Source organism: Coffea arabica, chromosome 1c (genome assembly GCF_036785885.1).
Source record: "Coffea arabica cultivar ET-39 chromosome 1c, Coffea Arabica ET-39 HiFi, whole genome shotgun sequence".
Lineage (NCBI taxonomy): Eukaryota > Viridiplantae > Streptophyta > Magnoliopsida > Gentianales > Rubiaceae > Coffea > Coffea arabica.
Genome location: NC_092310.1, coordinates 11984552 through 12000536, shown reverse-complemented (window position 1 = coordinate 12000536; position 15985 = coordinate 11984552). Strand labels below are relative to the sequence as shown.

The window sequence follows — 15985 nt, the reverse complement described above, 5'->3', positions numbered from 1 at the left end:
TTCCCCAAATTTTGCGAGTAATTCAGTCAACTGAACCCCAGGACTTGCGGCCTCCGGCTGGGTAGTTGCAACGGCCTTATCGGATGATTCTGGTTGAGTACTCATGTCTACACGATTCCTTTGGGCTCTACTTCGGGATCGCGTAATAATGGGGCTTTTCCGAAAAGCTATTTTGAAAATTGACCTGAGAATGCAAAAGGCTTCTTTAGATAAACCAATCGTTACTGAATTTCTGCAATTTATTCAAAAGAAAAAAAGAAAAAAAAAAGAAAAAGACATGAGTTAGTAATTATTTGAACAATTCGGATGCATGTCCTATTTGGGGGGCCCTTTTTGTGCCAAGGGTAGGCCTAAAAATGGTATGGCATTAATTTATGAACAAGATATATCACAATTTTCACATGTGCAATAGCCTATCTACAAGGGTAGGTTTCTAAAAAAAGTCATGCCAGACCTCTTATTTGCTAGGGTTTGTGAATGCAATTGGGACACAAAACCAAGAAAAGTTAACTCAGTCCGATAAATACACATAACACATTGTAGCAACAAAATCAACACAAGGAAATAAAGCAATAAAAAGAAGAAAGGGGTTGGACCCCTCCCCTCGTGAATAGTGTCCCTAATAGGGTATGGCTGACTCTACCCTAGGCAAGCTAAAATGGATGCATGAGGTTAGGGTTTACTAATGCATCTAGACTCGATAAGCTCAGGTCCCCCGAGCCTTCAGACTTGGAAACCAAGGGTCAAGAACCAACGCGAGGCTCTAGGGTGACCCATACCTCCCAAAAATGCAATGCAAGCGCGAGATAACAAGTAAACATTCACTCAAACATACATTCGTGAGTCGAGGGATTGGTTTGATTACGTACATAAGACAAAAGGTCCTAAAAATAAAAAATGCAATCCTAATATCCACATGCCATGCATAGAAAGGGTAGAAAAAAAAGAAACAAATGGTTAAGTCAAAATGCTTGGACCCACTTAGGAATTCCCCAGTGGAGTCGCCAACTGTCGCGCCCCATTTTTTGGAAAAATAAAATGATTGCTTTTGGGATTTTATTGGTTTGGAAAAAGTGAATTTTTTGATAAAAATAAAAATGGGTTTAAATGGGACTTTTGAAAATGCGACGATTTGACCCAAGAAAATAGTTCAAAAAGGGTTTTTTATATGAAAAATGGAGTCGCCACTTAGTATAGAGTTAGGGTGTACCAAGTCACCCAAAAAGTGAAATTTTTAAGGAAAAAAGTAAGAAACCCTTTTGAACGACTCCTAGTCTACGCAAACAAAGAAAAAGGTTCGGGAGTCACATTTGACGAAGGGGAAGGCAAGGATAAAAATCCAAGGCACCCCTTCGACCTAGCCAAGGCTAGTTGCGTGATTTAACCCTTATTTTCCTAATTTTTTCTACCCAAAGTATGTATTCACAATTTGGACAAAGACTAATGAATGAGAAATGCAATCCTAAATTCTACGATGTCTCTCGTGAGGTTTTTGGTCCCAAACCACATGAATTGTGACGGCCAATAAAGGGAAACCTCATAGAGGTCGATTGATGCAAATGGTGACTCAAGTGCAAGTGTGCAAGTGTATGAAAAAATTCATGTATGAAATGATGTAAAAAACAAAGTGTTTGTGTGCGAATGTGTAAAGAAAGTGCATGTGTGAATTTGTATGAAAATCAAAGTGTTTGTGTGTGCAAATGAATGAAGATAGAATAGTACATATATAAGTGAAACTTGAATTTCATTTGTGAAGTAAAGTAAATAAATGATAAAGATGTAGTGAAAAATATGGATGGAGAAATGTAAGAAAAATGTGATTAAAAGAGTATGGAAGTGATAAAAATGAAAGTATGACCCTAGGGGAATGCAACAAGTCGGGTACGGGGGTTGACTTCTAACTTTTCGACTTCGATTTTCCCTTTGATTAGAAGGCGAAACTAGCGTGCTAAGGCTATCGAGTAGCCACACTCGCTCGTTTCCCTTATCGGAAGGGGATTTTCACACAAATGAACCCTAACTAGCATGAGATGCAAGTCCTAAAGTGAAGGGGAAGGGGTTTGAGGAACATGCCAAATGATAAACTAAGGAAATGCATGATATGTGGTGATCATGCACTTAATGAAAAAGGAAAGAAGAGAAAAAAAACCTATTGGGTCTAGCATTGGACTAGCCCATTCTATGAATTCCGACCAGCGTTGGACTAGTGGAAACAATAAAAGAAGCCACAACTAGCGTTGGACTAGTGTGGTGACGTACATTCATCCATTCCATTCATCTATACTACAAAAAGCGAGTAGACATGCGATTCACTTATAAACACGTAGCACATAACACTTAGCATGCTTGACTAGATGCAAAATCCTAATAAAGCGTTTAACATATAACACATAGGCATGCAACCATTACATTTGCTAATTAAAACAAAAGGGAAAGGGAAAATGGACCAAATTACTTGCTATGCCCTATCTATTACAAGCCAAGAGGTGTACACATACCCCATAATGAATAATTTAAATAAAAGTAAAAGTAAATGAAATAAATGCAAGGAATTAAGAAAGCAAAGTAGACATGCATATTCACGTAACACGTAGGAGCACGTAAGAGAGAAGTAAAGAGGATAAAAGAAAGTTATACCTTCCCCTAATGGTAAGCAAATGAAGGAAAATGGCTTCAAAACAATAAAGGGGTCAAGGCATCAATTTAAAAGTAAAGTATAAGCAAAAACATCAAAAACCACCTAATTGCAACTTGAATGAGCTCAAAAAATGCTTAAAGACCAAGAAAACGGAATAACCCGTTCAATTTCCAAATATAGCATCTACTAAAGACCCAAAACAAGCATTACTCGAACATTCAAGTCCAAATAAATCGTTTAAGCACTTCAAAGATCTTAAAAATAAAGGAAAAGTCAAACAATGATTGAAGTTGCAATGATTTTAGGACTTAATTACAAGATACTAGAACATGCTTGGGCTCTTGTGGAACAAAAAGAAACTTAGAAGGATCAAATTGATTAAATGTTCCAATTACTTGGGCCCTAGTGAGTCAAGAGGGGACTTGGGGGTTAAAAATGTAATTTTCAGAGATTAATTCATGCAGTTTTCATGCAAGCTACGTGAAAATCAACATGAGAAACAACATTCTGCAGCAGAAATTTCTGCTGAAAGCTTTCGGCAACCCAGAAGACAACCGTGACTTTCATTTTCTCAACCTTAACACCATTTTGATCGAAAAATCTTCTAACCAACACATTAAAGCATGAATCTAACAACCAAACAAGCAGGTAAATCAAATTCAAAGTGAGTTTCTGCAATATTTTCTCTCATGTTTGCTCAAACGAAACCCAACTCAAACTCACATCTTATTTTCCAAAAAATCAGATCTCAAGCTCACATACATAGCTTTAACTAAGCTGCAAACTATGTCATTACCATCGCCTCAACAGGTAGAAAACTTAGAAGGAAAAAACATGCAAATTCTATGCAATAGCCATGAAACAAGTTTCTGCAATTACTTCACATACTCTAGCAACCGAAGACTGCTGCACTTTTGTTACAAAAACCCACTCAAAGATTGGTGCATTTTCATTTTTTTTTCAAACAGATTTTGGCAAAACTAACGCCAAGCTTGGACAAATTTTATCTAGCAACATCCCCACTTTGAGTCAAACAACATAACTCCCAACTTGATTCCCCAAACAAACCAAAACATATCAGGAACAAACATGCAAGTGCTAGGAAATTTTATGCCAAGAAGATTCAACATTTCTAATCTCATCAAAAATCCAGCAATGTTTAAAAATGGGTTCACAATGTTTAGAGCCGAGCATACAACTTCAAAACCAATCAAACACCACCCCTTTCTACACCTAATTCAGCTAGCGAAAAGAAATGAGCAAACCAGCTTATGTATTGTTGCGAAAAGCTAGGAAAACAGCAAATTATGAAGATGAACTGCAGCAAAAGAAAGAAAACCATCTACGACGAAAATTTCTGTTGCTATGTCGCAACTCCCTTCACATGAACCTCGCACATATAAAGCTCATCAAGCTTATGGGTTTATGAAAAATGCAGCGAAGGAAACAAAATGATAACTCACGGCTAAATGAAAAGTGCAGCTAAGGAACTAAGATGTGCAACTCATGGCTAGATGAAAAGTGCAGCAAAGGAATGACCAAAGGAAACCACGGCTAAATGAAAGTGCAGCAAGGGAACAATTATGAAAGCTCACGTCTAAACTGGAAAAATTCTTTCTCCCTCCCTCGGATAAATTGAAACATTTCCAGCAGCTATGTGTCAACAATTTTGGCCAAATCACTGAATTATGTACTCAAAGCTATCATGCATGACTAATAAATGAAGTTACTATCAATTCTATTCCAAAGCAGGGTCGGTCACCAACAACATTCATCCAAAATTCCAGAATTTGCTCAACTATTTACGGATGACATGCATGCAACAGATTTTTGGTTTCATTCAAATTTCTGGTTTACACACAGCTAAATCATCTCATGCAGGGCTTAATCATCCAGCATTTAGTTAGCTAAACACACAACCAAGTGAGAATCAAACACTTTCCAGCAAATCTCATACTAAAATACCCATACAACTCCCAAAACAACTCCATCAGCTAAGCTGGGAAAATTGGTTTAGCAGTCCAACAACTTCCAATAAAAATTTCCAGCCATGCAACCGAATTTCTGGCCATAAAGTTCACATGCAAAACCAAATAACAAGTTATCTATCAGATTAGATCCAAAACCAAGTTCGAATGTCATCAAAATCACCATCTTACCAGAAATTCATCCAAACTCTCTCTCGGTTAACATGCATGTAAACAGATTCTATATTCTTTCACTATTCTTGCTTAAACAAGGTTGATTAACCTCATGCAAAGAATAATCATCCAGCTATTAACTAACTAACCACACAACTAAGCTCAGATCATCATAAAGTAACAAGTTAAAGCTGAAATTTCTAGTTCAAACTCACGGCATTTCCAATTCTTTTGAAACCCATTTCTGGTAACTCAATTCTTCATCTAAACGTACAACTCTCACATGCATGCCTCTAAACAGCTTCATCTACCCATAATCAATTAGTTCAAGTCTAGAAATTACCTTAGCTTGAAGCCTAAAACACACGACTAGCAGCTGCAAATCCTCCACTCTCGGCTGTCCAGAATTGCAGTCCGCAACTCTCCCTCTCCCTGGCTCAAACTTGCGGCTGGATTGGAGGAAGTTTGACTCTCGGTTCTCTCTCTCCCTCTCTCGGTTGGTCTTGAAGTGAGGCTGGAAGATAAGCTAAGTCCTCACCTCTCTCTCTCTCGTCGTTATTTCCAAAGAAGCTGATCACTTCACAGCTCACGGCATAGGAACAATTGAAATGAGAATGTTATGGTGAGTGGTAATGATTGTAGTGAATTGGAAATGATATAGCGTAGTGGGATGTATATATTGAGGTATTGGGAGTGGAGTGGAGTCGGCAATAACAATGGAAAGTGCTAGGTTGAGAAGTGGAAATGGAACCGGCAGAAATAGAATTGTGATTTTTTGATTTTTTTTTTTGAAATTAATTAAATAAAACTGATAATAAAAATAGATAACAAACAACAAAAACAACAAAAAAGGTAATTTAATTAACATTGGATAGAAACTAAATAAACTAGAATCAACAAAGCACAATTTTTCATTTTTCATCAATTTCCTCTTTTCTTTTTTTTTTTCACAAATTTTACGTTAAAACTTAAAACTAAAACTAAAACTAAAACGTGAACAAAATTAATATGACAAATAATTAGCAAATAAAAGACAAATAAAAAGGTAACAACTAAAATGCAGACAATCTAAAACCAAATCATGAATTAGATGCAACATACAAATTATTTAAAAATTTGGTGTCTACAGTTTGCCCCTCTTTGTTTGAGTTTTGAAAAAACTTGAGACAAAGAAGTAGACACCAAATACTTACCTGTGTTATTCAGCTGCAAAATGATTTGAACGGACAGGAATTTTAAAAACGGGACTGACCCGAACAAGGAATTTAAAACGGGACTGACCCGAACAGGAATTTAAAACGGGACTGGCCCGAACAGGAATCTAAAACGGGACTGACCCGAACAGGAATTTAAAACGGGACTGACCCGAACAAGGATTTAAAACGGGACTGGCCCGAACAGGAATTTAAAACGGGACTGGCCCGAACAGGAATTTAAAACGGGACTGACCCGAACAGGAATTTAAAACGAAACTTCATTGGGGAAGTTTAAACAATGAATTGAGTTTTTTTTTTTTTTTTTTTACCTGAGAATAGTTCAACTTTTGTACCAAGAGGGAAATTTGGATTTCTGTGACTGAAACGATAGCTGATGCTATTTCTTATGATCGAGTCTTGCAAATAACATCGATCCTTGTTTACTGGAAAGTTTTGTCTGACATCGGTTTAGGTGCCAAAAAGAGAGTGGCTGCTTTTGTTTGTAAATGCAACATTCCTGCAAGAAAAGAAGAAATAATGGGTTTGCCACCATTATTTGATCCGGTTTGCCTTGAGAGTCGTGTAAACATGAGTCTTGTGATGCTTTTATTTCTGCTCGGCGGCGCCTGCCTTAAACCTTTCAATTTCTGAGACTGATAAAATGCAGATTTACCACGTCACCCAATCCAGGTGGTAGCTTTGTTGTATGTTACTTCCTGTAACTGATGATTGAATCCCCTATCTTTGCACAAACCTCAGGGTTTATCATTCATTTGAATTTAATGGTAAAAGAATGATGCATGAAAATTAGTATATGCAAGATGATTTCCTATGTTAGGCAAAGATGAGCATGCAAAAGAATGTAGACAATCATAAGCATTCACACACAAATAATTTGAGAAAACCAAGAGGTTTATAAAGATACATTTTGCAAAAGAATATTTGTAAAGAACAAATACAAATTTAACCAACGAATATCATATTCAAAACTTTGGATATTTTCTCTTCGGAATCCGATATTGGCAGAAGTATCACAAATATGAGGAAAACCCCAAATGAACCAGGTCACCGGCTGTTCCTTCTTGAGCTTGTCTGTCGAGAAAACCTACCTTGGCGCCCTTTCGGGTTTTCACCAAGGTTGCCCCCACCCTTTTTGTTGTTTTTTTTTTCTTTTCTTTTCTTTTCTTTCTTTCTTTCCTTTTTTTTTCGAGGCGCCCTTTCGGGTTTTCACCTAGAGAACCATGAAATATCTCGACCATTATCGGCTCAGAAATATGAATTGAAGATTTCTGTCATCAGTAGAATGCATTTCCCTTGTGAGATTAGGCGAAAGCATTATAGACATCACCTGCCAGTTGATTAACAAATTTCCTAATAGAAATGCAGCAAGTGACGAAAACCAGGACTTTGGGCTTTTGTAATGAGATCCGGTAGGGTGTTTTTCAAGAAAGGTTGAGGCTTGAAAGCAGATTTGATACGAGGGGTGAAATAACTTGAGATTGCACCCTTTTGAAAACAACTCCGAAACTGAGGAAAATTTGCCCCAGTTTGATCAGTTTTTCTCTCTTTGCATTTTTCATTGTATTTTCCTCACTTTTTGCATTTTTCTTTGAAAACTAAATTTGCCCCAGTGTAGGGTTTTTTTTTTTTTTTTTTTTTTCCGAAACAAATTTGCCCCAGTGTGGGGTTTGCAATTCTCAAGAGTTATCAAACGAAATTTGTCAATTCTGACGGCTCAAAGGGGACAAGTAGAGATAAAATGTTTTTAGTGTAAAAGAAGATGGCCTGACTTGCATTTTCGCCATTTGCATGAATTTCTAAAGAAAATTTGCATGATCAAATGAAAAACTTTTTGCACATATCTGAGTTGATGGGTTGAGGGAAAACCCGTCCATCCATTTCCGCCAAAATAAGAGCTCCGCCAGGTAATACCTTTTGGATAATGAACGGCCCTTGCCAATTTTGAGCGAACTTGCCTTTAGCTTCATCTTGCATTGACAAAATTCGCTTCAGTACCTTATCACCTTCTTCAAATGCCCGCCGATGGACTTTTTTGTTGTAAGCTCGGGCCACACGTTTTTGATAGCATTGCCCATGACAGATAGCATTGAATCGCTTCTCATCTATCAAAGTCAATTGCTCATGGCGCTGCTTGATCCAATCGGCCTCCTCCAATTTAGCTTCCATAAGGATTCGTAGCGACGGAATTTCAACCTCAGCTGGTAATACAGCTTCCATCCCATACATAAGTGAATATGGCGTTGCCCCAGTCGATGTCCGAATAGAAGTCCGGTACGCCATCAATGCATAAGGCAACTTTTCATGCCAATCGCGATGCTTTTCTGTCATTTTGCGAATAATTTTCTTCAGATTCTTATTTGCGGCTTCTACAGCTCCATTCATCTGAGGCCTATAAATGGCAGAATTGCGGTGTTTGATTTTGAACTGCTCACATAGTCCATCTACCATGTCATTGTTCAGATTCTTAGCATTGTCTGTAATAAGGGTTTCGGGTACTCCAAAACGACAGATGATGTGATCCCTCAAGAAATTGGCCACTACCTTCTTCGTGACATGTTTGAATGACTCCGCTTCAACCCATTTGGTAAAGTACTCGATCGCCACCAATATAAATCGATGTCCATTTGAAGCGGGAGGATCGATTGTACCAATCACGTCCATACCCCACATTAAACAGGGCCATGGGGCGGTCATGCTATGCAGTTCAGTGGGTGGAGCGCGTATAATGTCACCGTGCATTTGGCATTTTATACATCTCCGGACAAAATCTATACAATCATGCTCCATGGTAAGCCAGAAGTATCCGATTCTCATGATTTTTTTCGCTAGCAAATGGCCGTTCATGTGAGGTCCACAAACGCCACTATGCACCTCTTTCATCATATGTTGAGCTTCATCTTCATCAATGCACCTTAAAAGGTTCAAATCTGAGGTTCTTTTGTATAACACTTCTCCATTTAAGAAAAATTTTGAAGCCATTCTACGCAGAAAATTCTTGTCCTTTGTATTAGCATGCAGAGGGTAAGACCCAGTTTTAAGAAACTCCTTAAGATCACTATACCAAGGAACATTGTCAAAAGACTCATCTGCAACCCAGCAGTGGGCAGGCTTGTCTTGAAGTTGAATTTGGATTGGTTCGATCTTTAATTCATCTGGATACTGGATCATGGAAGCCAAGGTGGCCAAAGCATCAGCAAATGCGTTTCGGGCTCGAGGGAGATGTCTGAATTCCAAATTTTGAAATTGCTTGGCCAGAGTGAGCAGACTACAATGGTAGGGTAGAATTTTTGAATCTTTGGTTATCCACTGCTTCAAAGTTTGGTTCACGAGCAAATCTGAATCACTGAAAGCTATCAACTCTTTGATTTCCATTTCTAAAGCCATTTTGAGACCAAAAATACAGGCTTCATATTCAGCCATGTTGTTTGTGCAGGCAAATTGCAATTTGGCAGCGGCAGGGTAATGTTTCCCTTCGGGTGAAACCAGAACGGCTCCAATTCCAACTCCGAGAGAATTCGAAGCTCCATCGAAGAAAAGCCTCCATTCAGGGCTTTGTTCACTCATATCATCTGTAGCGCCTACGAATAAAACTTTCTCATCAGGGAAATAAGTATGAAGTGGCTGATAATCATCATCCCTTGGATTTTCCGCCAAATGATCAGCTATAGCTTGCCCCTTGACCGCCTTTTGTGAAGTGAAAACAATGTCGAACTCTGATAGAATTATCTGCCATTTGGCCAGGCGTCCGGTTAACATCGGCTTCTCCAAAAGAAACTTCAGAGGATCAGATCGGGAAATAAGATAAGTGGTATGGCTCAACAAGTAGTGTCTCAACTTTTGAGCCGCCCAGGCCAATGCACAACAGCTTTTCTCAATGAATGAATAATTAGCCTCGTACTGCGTGAACTTCTTACTTAGATAGTAAATGGCTTGTTCTTTCCTTCCAGAGTCATCGTGCTGACCTAGAACACACCCTACTGCTCCATCGAGTACAGGTAAATACATAATCAAAGGTCGGCCCGGTTTGGGTGGCACTAAGACTGGTGGATGCAACAAATAATCTTTAATCTTGTCGAAAGCCTGTTGACACTCCTCATTCCAATACAACGGCACATTCTTTCTCAATAATTTGAACAACGGCTCGCATGTGGCAGTTAGTTGGCCGATGAACCTCCCAATAAAATTAATCTTCCCTAAGAAGCTTTTCACGTCCTTCTGAGTTTTTGGCACTGGCATATCTCGAATTGCTTTGATTTTGACTGGATCTATCTCTATGCCCTTCTTGCTGACAATGAAACCCAACAGCTTACCCGCAGGTGCTCCGAAGGCGCATTTTGCAGGATTTAGCTTCAAATTGTACTTCCGTAACCTCCCGAATAATTTCTTCAGATCAACCAAGTGGTCCTCTGCCCTTTTAGACTTGATTATAATATCATCCACGTAGACCTCCATCTCCCGGTGGATCATATCATGAAATAGGGTTGTCATGGTCCTCTGATATGTTGCTCCAGCATTCTTTAAACCGAAAGGCATGACTCGGTAGCAAAAGGTACCCCAAGGGGTAATGAAAGCAGTCTTCTCCCTATCCTCCTCTGCCATCAAAATTTGGTGGTAGCCAGCAAAACAATCACAAAAGGATTCAATCTCATGTCCGGCAGTATTGTCTAAGAGAATGTGAATGTTTGGTAGAGGGAAATCATCTTTAGGATTGGCTTTATTAAGGTCTCTATAATCAACGCAAACTCGCACCTCTCCATTCTTTTTTGGAACAGGGACTGGATTCGAAAGCCAAATTGGGTAATGGGAAACAATGATAATGTTGGCTTTGAGTTGTTTTTCAATTTGCTCTTTTATTTTGAGGCTCATATCTGGTTTGAATTTTCTGGGTTTTTGCTTTACGGGTGGAAAAGAAGGGTCTGTGGGTAACCTATGCACTACTACGTCAGTTGAAATGCCAGTCATATCATCATAGGACCACGCAAATACATCCTGGAACATGGTCAAGAATTCAAGCATCTCATTTTTCTGTCTTTCACTCAAATGAATACTAATTTGAACCTCCTTAACTTCATCCTCAGTGCCAATGTTAACCTTTTCTGTTTCTTCCAGGTTCGGTTTTGGTTTTTCCTCATATTGTTCAAGGTCCTTTGCAAAAGAATCGAATACTTCCTCATTATCACTCTCGCTTTGGAGCTCGGATTCACAGACCTCCAAGTCGTGAGTGATATAGAGATTGCCATTATCGAATTCCAGAATTGTGATATCCAAAGGGTCAAATAATTTTATTTTTGGCCATCTGAAAGAATTAACGAATGTGGGATAATAAGCAAATAAGCATACAACAAACAAATGGTCAAGCAATACAACGAAAATATAAACAAATGAATAAACAAAACAACATGACAAGAACAACTTGTACATTTTCATAAAACCTTTGATTGAAAGCAAATGGAAATGAAAACTTAACAATATTTACATGCGAAAATGTTAGTCAAAAAGTAAAATTGTTTTCATTGGCTATTTACAGATGCAACTTTTCATGAATTCACATGAATGAAAAACCCCTTTCAGTTTACCGAAACTCCTTCCGAACGGGCAGGAACTCGGCTGTCCAATTGGGAATTGATCCTTCGGGGATGTCAGGAAATTCAGCTTCGCCTGGAACACTATCTTCAAATGTTGCCCCAACGAACAATCGGGCCAAACTAGCTTCAATTTCGTCAACTGGGTTGATTTCTGACATGATCACCTCGGCTGGTCGTGGGAAAGTATAATGCAGGGGTGGAATGTCAAGAGCTCTTTGTCTTCCTTCTTTCTCCGCTTTCTTGCGCTCCTTCATTTCTCTGATATCCTTAGCAGTCGGTCGGAAGCCTAAACCAAACGAATCCTTTTTCTCAATAATCTCCACTGGCTTCGAAATTCCTTGCAGATCTCGTCCCAGCCCTTTGTCAAATTCATAGCCTCCACGGATCATTTCTTCAGCCATCATGACACTGGCCCTTGATAGAGCTTGCTCCTCCTTTGTTATCCAACTGACGGAGACAATATCAGATGTGCTATGAGGGGTCACTGTGGAGCTTCGGCTACCCTCTTCTTTGGACTCGGAATCGGTGATTACAAGGCAATCCTCTTCGGCAAATATAGTTATCAGCTTGTCGTTTACTACAAATTTCAGCAACTGATGCAATGAAGACGGCACAGCTCCGGACTTATGAATCCAGGGCCTTCCAAGCAAAACGTTGTAAACACTAGGAAAGTGCATGACTTGGCAGGTTATTTGAAATTGTGCGGGTCCCATCTCGACCACTAAGTCTACTTCTCCTATTGGCTCTCTTTGTGCTCCATCAAAACCTCGGACTACGGTCCCTGAAGGCCTCAGCTTGATGTCTTGCAATCCTAGCTTCTCCAAGGTGCTCCAAGGACAGATATTAAGCGCAGATCCGTTGTCAATCAACACCTTCGGCAGCATTTTTCCGTTGCACCTTACAACTATGTACAGGGCCTTATTATGTCCAATGCCCTCCGCCGGCAATTCCTCGTCAGAGAAAGTGATTTGCTTGGTAAATAACACATTTCCAACTACATGAGAGAAATTATCAACTGAAATGTCCTTAGGGATTTGAGCTTTGGTCAACACCTCGATCAGCGCGTCCCTATGCATATCTGAAGAGAAGAGTAGATCCAACATGGATATCTGGGCAGGCGACTTACTTAGCTTCTCAACTACATTGTACTCACTTCTCTGAAGTCTCTTAAGGAAATCCAAGGCTTCTTTCTCGGTGATTGTTGGTTTGACGAGCGGCTCGGAGTTATTTGCTTGAATCGGAATGGTATTTTCAAATGGACTCGCAACCTTTCCTGATCTGGTGCCCACTGACACTTCCTTTTTAGCAATTGACTTTTCCCCAATCCGTACGTCAGGTTCATCATAATTCCATGGCACTTGTTGCAGGCTTAAAACAGGCTCTTGCTGCGGGAATTCAATAACCACCGGCTCCAAAGCCTCACTCTCGGCTGGCGTGAGATCCAAAATAAAGGGCTTTTCGTCCTCTTCAAGTGGCAATTCTATGACAAAGGGTTGGTCTGTGACCCCAAACACTTTAGCTTCCCTTGTCAATTCTTTGACCGGTTCCACATACTCCGTATCATCCAGAATAACCCCAATGATATTGGCATGTTCCGGTAAAGGGTTCCTATTTACGTTCGGCCCTTGTGACTCCCTTTTTCTGATCACGATTTCTCCAGCTTCAATCATATCTTGAACTTTATGCTTGAGGGCCTTGCAATCAATGGTTGAATGTCCGGGTGCCCCTGAATGATAAGCACAAACAGCTTGCGGGTTATACCACGCGGGCATGCCATATGGATAGGTAGGAGGGGGCACCGTACCAATTTTCCCGGCAGCCTTCAACTGGTCATACAATTAGTTCAGAGGCCTGCCTAAACTGGTAAATGTACGGCTAGGTGGTCGGTTGTAAGGTTCAGGAGGTTGAGGGTGATTGTAAACAGGTCTATTTGGTGGAGGAAATCTTGGGTTATATGGAGGGCGATGTCTGTTTTGGGGTGGATTTGGTTGAGAAATTTGAAAAGGGGCTGAAGGTGGGTTAGGATAGCTTGGGCGGGGTCTAGGGTGGTGGATGTTGGTGGTATATACAGGATGCGGATTTGAGTAGTAAGGGTAATGTGGTTGGTAGGTAGGATTGTGTTGATATCGGGGTCTGGGTGAAGGGTTTTGGTTCCAGATAAAGGTTGCCTCCCCCTCCTTCTTTTTGAACGACGGCTTTCTTACATTGCTTCCTTGACTTTGCAAAGCATCCAACTGGGATTTGAGAGCAGAGACGTTGACAATTTTCCCGGCTCTTACAAAGTCATCAAATTCTTCCAGTTTATTCACAATTGCAGCAAAAGAACAACCAGTCATACGGAAAATTTCTTCAAAATACGGAGGGTCATGTGCCTTTATAAATGTGCGAATAATTTCATCCTCAGTCATCGGAGGCTCCACTTTCGTAGCTATCTTTCTCCATCTTTTAGCATATGTCTTATGATCTTCAGATGGTCGCCTCTTTGTTCCTTCCAAAGTAGTTCGGGTTGGTGCCAGCTCACAGTTATACTCGTATTGTCTGATAAAAGCGTTGGACAGATCGAGCCAGGTCTTCACTTCCTCTGGCTTTAAATTCGAGTACCAATCAAGGGCGTCCCCTTCTAAGCTCTCTGGAAATAATCTCAACGGCAAGTTCTCATCATCCACTGGCTTGCCCAACTTGTTGGCAAACAAGCGCAAGTGTGTCTTAGGGTTACCCGTTCCATCATATTTGTTGAACTTCGGGGTCTTGAACCCTACGGGCAGCTGTACATTTGAAAATAGGCATAAATCATCATAGTCCAACACTCCTGGCTTGCTTAAACTTTGGCTTTTCCGGATAAACTCATCGAAACGATCTAGTCGCTTAAGCAACTTCATGTCCACTGGGGCAGACGACTCTCCCACTTCCGGCTTAGTTTGAATGGTGTGTTCTGGCACAAATGGTTCTGCAGTAGTTTGATAAAAAGCTTGTTGGTCTGGAAGTATGTTGGGAACACCCTGAGGCTGATAGCCTGGCCCGTAAGGAGGATAGAACGGAGGATTTTGGGCATAAGCATATTGCGGGTTGACAATTCCCTCAAACGTGGTTTGAATTGGCGGAATAACAAATGGTAACGTGGTCTGGCTGGGAGGAATAACAAATGGTTCAGATTGTGGTTGTGTGACGGGCACAGGCTCAGGTTGTACTCCGCTACTAACGAGTTCGTCGATTAACCTCTTTTGAGCGGCCATTTCGGATGCCATTTCCCCAAATTTTGCGAGTAATTCAGTCAACTGAACCCCAGGACTTGCGGCCTCCGGCTGGGTAGTTGCAACGGCCTTATCGGATGATTCTGGTTGAGTACTCATGTCTACACGATTCCTTTGGGCTCTACTTCGGGATCGCGTAATAATGGGGCTTTTCCGAAAAGCTATTTTGAAAATTGACCTGAGAATGCAAAAGGCTTCTTTAGATAAACCAATCGTTACTGAATTTCTGCAATTTATTCAAAAGAAAAAAAGAAAAAAAAAAGAAAAAGACATGAGTTAGTAATTATTTGAACAATTCGGATGCATGTCCTATTTGGGGGGCCCTTTTTGTGCCAAGGGTAGGCCTAAAAATGGTATGGCATTAATTTATGAACAAGATATATCACAATTTTCACATGTGCAATAGCCTATCTACAAGGGTAGGTTTCTAAAAAAAGTCATGCCAGACCTCTTATTTGCTAGGGTTTGTGAATGCAATTGGGACACAAAACCAAGAAAAGTTAACTCAGTCCGATAAATACACATAACACATTGTAGCAACAAAATCAACACAAGGAAATAAAGCAATAAAAAGAAGAAAGGGGTTGGACCCCTCCCCTCGTGAATAGTGTCCCTAATAGGGTATGGCTGACTCTACCCTAGGCAAGCTAAAATGGATGCATGAGGTTAGGGTTTACTAATGCATCTAGACTCGATAAGCTCAGGTCCCCCGAGCCTTCAGACTTGGAAACCAAGGGTCAAGAACCAACGCGAGGCTCTAGGGTGACCCATACCTCCCAAAAATGCAATGCAAGCGCGAGATAACAAGTAAACATTCACTCAAACATACATTCGTGAGTCGAGGGATTGGTTTGATTACGTACATAAGACAAAAGGTCCTAAAAATAAAAAATGCAATCCTAATATCCACATGCCATGCATAGAAAGGGTAGAAAAAAAAGAAACAAATGGTTAAGTCAAAATGCTTGGACCCACTTAGGAATTCCCCAGTGGAGTCGCCAACTGTCGCGCCCCATTTTTTGGAAAAATAAAATGATTGCTTTTGGGATTTTATTGGTTTGGAAAAAGTGAATTTTTTGATAAAAATAAAAATGGGTCTAAATGGGACTTTTGAAAATGCGACGATTTGACCCAAGAAAATAGTTCAAAAAGG

At 40.1% G+C, this 15985-nt stretch overlaps 1 protein-coding gene across 1 annotated transcript; it reads right to left on the bottom strand.

The window, feature by feature from the left end:
* Positions 1–7233: 7233 nt before the first annotated feature.
* LOC140038973 (uncharacterized) lies at positions 7234–14826 on the bottom strand. Its single transcript, XM_072084737.1, has 4 exons — positions 14103–14826; positions 13786–14009; positions 11746–13407; positions 7234–7323 (listed from the first exon to the last, which is right to left on the bottom strand). Exons 1-4 carry the CDS (start codon positions 14824–14826, stop codon positions 7234–7236), a joined length of 2700 nt encoding a protein of 899 aa, XP_071940838.1.
* Positions 14827–15985: the final 1159 nt, after the last annotated feature.